The sequence below is a fragment of the Lepus europaeus genome, chromosome 17 (assembly GCF_033115175.1).
Source record: "Lepus europaeus isolate LE1 chromosome 17, mLepTim1.pri, whole genome shotgun sequence".
Classification (NCBI taxonomy): Eukaryota; Metazoa; Chordata; class Mammalia; order Lagomorpha; family Leporidae; genus Lepus; species Lepus europaeus.
In genome coordinates, this window is record NC_084843.1 from 13,048,269 (window position 1) to 13,055,977 (window position 7,709).

Below are 7,709 nucleotides of genomic sequence, written 5' to 3' on the forward strand. Positions count from 1 at the left end.
CTGAGTTCTCTCCTTTCTTTGCCAGTGGACACACAGTTTTTTTTTTTTTTTTTTTTTTTTTTTTTTTTTTTTTTTTGGGAGCAGCAGCTGCTTTTCTGAAATTTCCATCCCAGGGCTTCCGTCCTCCACTGTGTCCTCTCAGAAACCTGTCATGGTTTTTCTGGATGGATGCCCACAGAATTTTAATCCAGTCACAAAAAAAAAAAAAAAAAAAAAAAGGAAGGAAGGAAAACCACTATACATAACAAAAGCAAAACCAGGTTAGATGAGTGTTTTAAGTCTAATTTGGTTACTTCAAGGGCTTGGAACATAGAGGAGCGCCCATCGACAGCACTGTGTTTGTGTTTGAAGAGATACCAGAGATGGCTATGAACTTTAGGGACCACCCTGGTTCCTGCCCCGGGGTCCTGACAGCAGACTCTCGGAAAAGTCTGCTTCATTAATACCCCGCTTTCTACTCAATAAGTGCATTTCCAGCATGTAGCGGGTGGGGTGGTGATCCCCGCCTTCAAGGAACCGGGGAGAGTCCCCCGGCGTCAGAAGGCGCCGGTCTCCAGCCTTGCTGGCTCACAGACCCCCTGGAAGAGAGCTAGCAAGGCACGTTTCCGGGCACTGAGTTGGAAACCCAGGCCCTGAATTCTACACGTCCCGGTTTAGCGTAACGGAGGAGGAGGAGAAACTGCGTGTCGTTGGCTATACACCGCATTATCGGAAACAAGAATTTCTTGTTTCCATTTCTACTCACGTTGATTGGATAACATTCACGCACACTGCCGCCTGCTCCTTAGGATTCCTGACCTCGCCAATCAGTTCATCGCTCTGTGTCGCTTCCATCCACACCTGGAGGCTTGGCCAGCTCCAAGCAGGGAAGGCTTGGCCTTAGCAAAAGGGCGGAGCCCTGCGGGATGGGTGAGGAAGGGCTTCGGAGGCCGCCCTTGGCGACTGTGCCTCCTGGGCGAGCCCCCGACCCTCTCTGAGCGTCCACTCTTTTATCCATAATCCTGGATGTTGCTCCCTCCCCGACACAAGGACTAGGACGAAATGCGTTCGTACAGCCGCCCGGGGACTGCTCAACGATTCCTGCTCAGAACCCCGTTTGCCCCCGGTGTCCCTCTCAGAGTGCGGGGCGGGGCGGGGGGGCAGGGAGCGCCCACGTCCAGCTTCACGTGGGCGGCCAGGGTTTGGCTGTCCAGCGGCGCGTCCTTTCTCAGAGCAGTGGTTCGCTCCCTGGCTGCCCCCAGCCTCTCAGTGGACCTGAAAGAACTGGTGAGCTGGCCCATTTGTATTTCTTTACAGATGTCCCTCCCGGCCTTTAACCCTGCGCCACAGGTGTCCGTGCAGAATTCCCGAGGCGGCCGAGGCCTGCGCCCCGAGGACGGAGCCACCGGGCGGGGTGCGGTCGGGGATCAACACCACCCAGGGTGGCTGGGACTGGGACTCCCCGCAGGCCGCAGGACCCCCTAGCGCACTAGGGGGAGCGCGCGTCCTCCCGCGCGCCGGCCCGGAGCCCCTCGCCTCCGCCAGCTGCCCTCGAAGGGCCACTGGGCCCCCAAGCCAGCACCACGCCCCGGCCTCGGGCCTAGCGCTGCCACGGAGACTGGGGCCCCAGCCACTGCCGGGACCTCCAGCCCGAGCCCCCGAATCCGGTGGCGTGGCCGTGGGGGCCGGGTCCCGGAGGCGGTGCCGCCTCCCGACCGCTCGGGCCGCGTGGGAGTGAAGCCCTCGGGGCTTCGAGGCGCCGAGCAGGGTTCCAGAGCGCCGCGGGCAGTAATCGGAGAGTCGGGCGGATTTCTACTAAATCCCACTTTGCATCTTCCGAGCGTGGCAGGGCGGCCGCAGGGTACCCCGTCGCGTCTCCGGCCTCCCGCCCCGGGGGCAGCGGGCGATCAAAAGGCGTCGGGCCTGGAGGTGCGCGGTGGACCTGGAGAGCCCCGCAGGACGGCTCCCGCCTTGCCCCCCATAAAACAAAGTAAAAGCCCGCAGGGACCGGGACGCCCTCCCAGGGATGGCGGGGCGGACCGCGTCGGAGACCCGGCCCCCGAGGCCGGGGAGGCGGCGGCCAGACGCTGGGGCAGGCGGTGCGCGCCTCCCCGGCCGCCGGAGCCTCTCGGGGCCTGCCGCCTGCCTCCCACCCGCCACCGGCCCTCCGCACTCGATCCCCGCCTCCCCCAACCCGCTCGCCGCGACCCCCGCCCCCAGCCCCCTCCCCTCGGCTCCCCACCCCCCGCCGCCTCCGCCCCAGTCTCGGAATTGTGTGGAAAAATTCTCAGCCAAGCCTCCCACCTCTCATCTCCCCCCACCCCCTTTTAAAAGCCCCCCGAGCGCGCCGGCCCCTGCACTCTGTGTGAATGAGGGCAGGGAACGCGGCCCTTCCCCCGCCCAGGAGCCACGCCAGCGCGCCGCACTCAGAGGACTGTTTGTTAATAGTCCAATTAGATAATTGCCATCTTTCACTCCTTTTGCTCCGCATTTCCCATAAAGGAATGAATGGGGAGAGCGGCGTGGAGAGGGCTTCTGCCCCGGCAAGGTGACTAGAAGGGCCGAAGCATGCTCCTTGCACAAGGCCGCGCGCTTGAATTGAATCATTGTAGCCTAATCAATGCTCTTATTGGATTACTGGCTGTTGCTTTTCTCAAAGATATTGTAGCAGAGACAATGAAATAGCTAGGGGAAAACTTTTTTTTTTTTTAAGCAGATCTCACAGTTGAGGTTTTCTGCTCTCTCTTCTCTCTCTCTCTCTCTCTCTCTCTCTCTCTCTCTCTCTCTCTCTCTCTCTCTCTCTCCTGCTGGACTCTGAACACAAAGCTGCCCTTTGAATGGGCTGCCTCAGGGCCGCTGGAGGTGCAGGCACGAAAAATTCCAACTGCGGCTGAAGGAGGCGAGGTGGCAGTTTAAGATGGCTGTCTGCGGCGAGGTGTGTTGAGGCGGCGTTTGGGGGCGAAGGCTCGGCGCCGGTGGAGTGCGGGGGGACACTTCGGGGGCAACTTCTCCGCCCGGCCGGCCTCCGCCGCCTCCCTGCGCCCCCGGGCGCCCGGCTCGGGCCTGCCGGGGCGGACCACCCCCTCCGGCCGGCGCGGGAGCGGGCGGGTCGCAGGCGAGGGGACGCTGGCCGCGCCTGCTCGCGGGACCGGCAATTCAGGATGCATCTCGTCAAAAGTTTTTCTGGACGTGCGGGTCTTTGATTGTTGTGTGTTTCCTGAAAGCAAGACCAATCATTTCCGTTTATTCACTGGCTGAACCCCTACTTGATTGGGGACAAGGACAGAAACCATCCATTACGATCTGATATATTATCCAAACAATTTAGTGTATTCATGAGGTAACCGAAACGCGGGGGCTGCGAATTACCCGCAATCAATCGCAGCGGCGAGCGCGCGTCCCGCGGGTGTCTCAGTGGCGGGCGGGAGCCGCGCCGTTCGCTGCCTGACCGCGGGGCTGGGGACACTGGACGTGCTCAGAGGACGCGGGCGCTGACGAGGCGGCCGCGCCGCGGCTGCACCGGCTCGGCGGCCACTCCGGCCGCGCCTCGCCCGCGCCGCCCGCGGGGGCTCGCGGTGCGCTCGCCCCAGCCAGGCCGGGTGCAGAGGCTGCGTTGGAGGGGTTTTGTCCTCCTTTTGCCTCTGTTTTCTCCCTCTCCTTTTTTTTTTTCCCTTTTTCCCTTTTTTTTTTTTTTTTTTTTTTTTTGGTTGCTGTTCCTGCCTATGTTCGGGAAGCCAGACAAAATGGACGTTCGGTGCCACTCGGACGCCGAGGCGGCCCGGGTCTCAAAGAGCGCGCACAAGGAAAGCCGCGAGAGCAAGGGCGCCGAGGGGACCCTCCCGGCCGCCTTCCTCAAGGAGCCGCAGGGCGCCTTCTCGGCGTCCGGACCCGCTGAAGATTGCAACAAAAGTAAATCCAATTCCGCCGCCGACCCGGATTACTGCCGCCGGATCCTGGTCCGAGGTAGGCACGGGCAGGGCTGCGGGGCATGTTCTTCGGGGGCGACTCCAGGGCCTAAACCGCGCGCCGCGGCCGCCCCGGGCCGGCAGCGGAGGGGGTGGCGGCTGGGACTTCGGGGAAAGTTGCTGGCCCGCACCGCCCGGGGTCCGGCTGCCCGCGGGGGACTCGCGCCTGGAGCCGGCCGGCGTACGTCTCCAGGGATCCCCGGTTTTGCGAGCCCCAAAGGGGCCCAGCCCGCCAGGCTGTGGGGGGAGCTGAGGGGCTGCACGGGAGGGGCCCGGCACCAGGCTTCGGGCTCCGACCGGAGAAAGGAACGGGAGAGCCGGGGAGGATGTGCGCGTGTGCCCCCGCGGGCCGGAGGACAGACCGGGAGCCGGCCGGCGGGCTCCCGCGCCCTGGCAGGCTGAGCGCACCCAAGGGGATCGCGGGCGCCGCGGCACAGCCTCCGACCGCGGGCTACTGCCCGGCCAGTGGGCGCGTTGAGCCGAGCCTGACTGCGGCCGCTGTTGTTAGCAGCAGCCGCCAGGCTGGGCTGCGGGGCCAAGGATGCTGCCTCGGGGCTCGGCTCGGCCTCGCTCGGCTGCCCGGCGTGCGCTTAACCCCGGCAGCTGCAGCGGCCGCGACGAGGCCCGGCCCCGACCGGGCGCCGCCCCCGCCAGCGGATCGCGAGGCCCCGCCGGCCCTCACTCGGTCCCTCCTCCTTCCGCTGCCCAGGCTCTGGAGGGAAGGGGAGCCGGGATGGGGGTGGGGACGGCTGGTACGCGGTCCGCTGCTGTGCCCCCCGAGCTGAAGCCTGCAGGACCCGGACTGGTGGTCAGTGTGGGTACCCTCAGGCTGCAGGGGCCCTGGGCCGCGCAGCCAAGGCGCCCCCAGGCCAGAAGAAACACTGGCCTATTTGGACTGGATTTTTCCCCCGACTACCAAGTCTGGTCCCTGCTCCCGGTGGTTAGCCCCTGACCCCCATACACACACAGTCCGTGCTCCCGGGCTGTGGCTGCACCCTCCCCTCCACCACCTGAAGCCACAGGCTGCCGGCGACTGTGTCCTGGTAGCCAGTGCAGGCCGAGGAGGTGGAAGGAGGGCTCTGGTGGCTGACATCTCCCCTTCCCCAGATGCCAAGGGGTCCATCCGCGAGATCATCCTGCCCAAGGGCCTGGATCTGGACCGGCCCAAGAGGACCCGCACGTCCTTCACTGCAGAGCAGCTCTACCGGCTGGAGATGGAGTTTCAGCGCTGCCAGTACGTGGTGGGCCGCGAGAGGACCGAGCTCGCCCGGCAGCTCAATCTTTCCGAGACCCAGGTACCCAGCAGCCAGGCTGCCCCAGATCCCGCACCAGCCTCCCTCCCGCAAGCCCAGCCTACTCTTTCTGGTCCCTGCTCCCGGACAGAGCTTCCCAGGGGAGGAAGGAGATGGGGGAGGATGGGGAAGAAAGGCCTGAGGCCCCCTCAGATATCCCAGACCACCTCTGGCCCAGGAAGCCCCAAATCCTGCCCCTGGGGAATGCTTCCGGGCTCCCAGTCTTCGAAGTATCTTGCTTGTTTTGCTTTACAAAGAATGGCCCTTGGCTCGTGTTTTGGCACCCCCATTTTGGCCATATTTTCAGTCACTGTCTCCTTTGGGGCACTCAGCTTTCCATAGCACCGTGGCCCATTCTGCAGGACGTGGAGATAAGGTTAGAAGGCTCTACCCCCCCACCCCCCGCCCGCCCCAGGAGCTCTGCCTGTGCAGATTTGCTTGCCAGGACCCTTGAGAAAGGCTTGCCTTGGTCCTGAGCTGGAGCCAGCCCCAAACACCATCTGGGCACCTGGCAAGCCCCGTCTCCGCTGCCAAAGACATGAAGTGTCCCAGGAGCCAGCGCTGCCCACTGTGCTTTATTTCTTTTCCTACACGTCAAATTCATACGATATCCCTGGAGCTGGCCATGTGGGCTCTGGGCCCAGGGTCCCTAAAGGGTTGAGAGCTCTGGGTCCATGAAGAACTGTTGGGGCCTGGCCAGGGCATGCCACTAGCAGCCACAGGTGAGGCAGCCATCTTTCAGAGGACCTGTCCTTGTCCCTGTGCCTAGCCCTGGAGGGTAGGGGGCAGCATGATAGGCCTGGGATCTGGGCTGGAAGCTGAAGACCCAGGATGGTCTTCAGATCAAAGACAGGTTGTAATTTGGAGTTTGAATTGGCATGGTGGCTTTTCCTATTCTGTCTGCTACCTCCCCTCTTGGTTTACAAAAGCCAGAGAGACTCCCCTCTTCATAGAGCTGCCACATCCCACCCTGGGCCACCCAGGCCTGGAGGAACAGAGAGAGAAGAGGCGGAGAGAGTGGTGTTTACCCACCCCAGCCGCCAGCCCATGCCTGCAAAGTTCCTGGTGAGGAGCAGCAGGCTGGTGAGGAGTATCGCTGAGACCCTCCAATCCAGGGGCGGGAGAGGAGGTACAGACAGCAAGGCCGACGACATCCATCCTGCACGAATGATGCCTTCTGCCACCACCCTCCCTGCCTGCTGCTAGGTGGTCGCATTTTAACCCTACCACCGGCCCCTTGTAGTTTTGGACAGGAACGGAGCTTCTGGCGCTACATTTGAGCCCACTGGGCCGGGCACCTGGGCTAGGGATCATCCCCAGGCCTCACACCCTCTATTCGGGCTCTTCAGCCGGCAGCCCGTGGAGGCACTCCAGTGAAATCCCTTCTGGCCTGTTAAGAGTTGGGTCGTGGACATTTTATTCTGTTTCTTGTAACTGCCGCAGGCCTGGGCCTGTGTCCGTGAACCGGAAGCTCAGGCCAGTGGAACGGTGTCGCCGTCCTGGCCGGGCCTCTCTGGCCGCGGGCTGGGGCTGGGGGAGGGTCCCTGGAGCCCAGCGCTCCGCGGAGTCTGCTCCCTGTGACACTCGTCTTCCCTGCCCCTCTCTCCCACCCTGCCCGCTCCCCGGCGCCCGTGCGCGCAGGTGAAGGTCTGGTTCCAGAACCGCCGCACCAAGCAGAAGAAGGACCAGGGCAAGGACTCGGAGCTGCGCTCGGTGGTGTCGGAGACCGCGGCCACGTGCAGCGTGCTGCGGCTGCTGGAGCAAGGCCGCCTGCTGTCGCCGCCGGGGCTGCCGGCGCTGCTGCCGCCCTGCGCCACGGGCGCGCTCGGCTCCGCGCTGCGCGGGCCCAGCCTGCCCGCCCTGGGCGCAGGCGCCGCCGCAGGCTCGGCCGCCGCCGCCGCCGCCGCGGCCGCTGCCCCGGGCCCTGCGGGCGCCGCGTCTCAGCACCCGCCGGCCGTGGGCGGCGCTCCGGGCCCCGGGCCCGCGGGGCCGGGGGGACTGCACGCGGGAGCGCCGGCCGCTGGTCATGGCCTCTTCAGCCTGCCGGTGCCCTCGCTGCTCGGCTCGGTGGCCAGCCGCCTGTCCTCCGCCCCGTTGACCATGGCTGGTTCGCTAGCCGGGAATTTGCAAGAACTCTCGGCCCGATACCTGAGCTCCTCGGCCTTCGAGCCTTACTCCCGGACCAACAACAAAGAAGGGGCCGAGAAAAAAGCGCTGGACTGATTTTAAGTGTCTGCCTGTATTTATATTTATAGTATCTATTGTGGTGATATTTATGGACATGCGTCAGGCGCCCAGGGCTCCTGCGCTGGGCTCCCGGCTCCCAGCAGGCCTTCGAAAGCTCTCTTCCCCCACCAGGCTCTGCTGCCGAATTCGTCTCATTTAGCCACTTTTTATTTTATTTTATTTTTCTACCTTTACTCCGTATCCCCCCCGGCCCAAACTCCTTCTGCAATTCAGGAGCGATCCAAAG

General features: G+C 63.7%; 1 protein-coding gene across 1 annotated transcript; it reads left to right on the forward strand.

Moving 5' to 3' along the window:
- Window positions 1-3,701: 3,701 nt before the first annotated feature.
- On the forward strand, window positions 3,702-7,459 carry VAX1 (ventral anterior homeobox 1). Its single transcript, XM_062215024.1, has 3 exons — window positions 3,702-3,942; window positions 5,052-5,239; window positions 6,878-7,459. The coding sequence occupies exons 1-3, from the start codon at window positions 3,702-3,704 to the stop codon at window positions 7,457-7,459; spliced, it is 1,011 nt and encodes a 336-aa protein (XP_062071008.1).
- Window positions 7,460-7,709: the final 250 nt, after the last annotated feature.

Excerpts from the sequence above, each read along its gene's own strand:
- VAX1 (XM_062215024.1), top strand. The coding sequence starts at position 3,702 with ATGTTCGGGAAGCCAGACAAAATGGACGTTCGGTGCCACTCGGACGCC. Across the intron at positions 3,943-5,051 it reads CCGCCGGATCCTGGTCCGAG|ATGCCAAGGGGTCCATCCGC; the intron begins GTAGGCACGGGC and ends CCCCTTCCCCAG. Across the intron at positions 5,240-6,877 it reads TCAATCTTTCCGAGACCCAG|GTGAAGGTCTGGTTCCAGAA; the intron begins GTACCCAGCAGC and ends CCGTGCGCGCAG.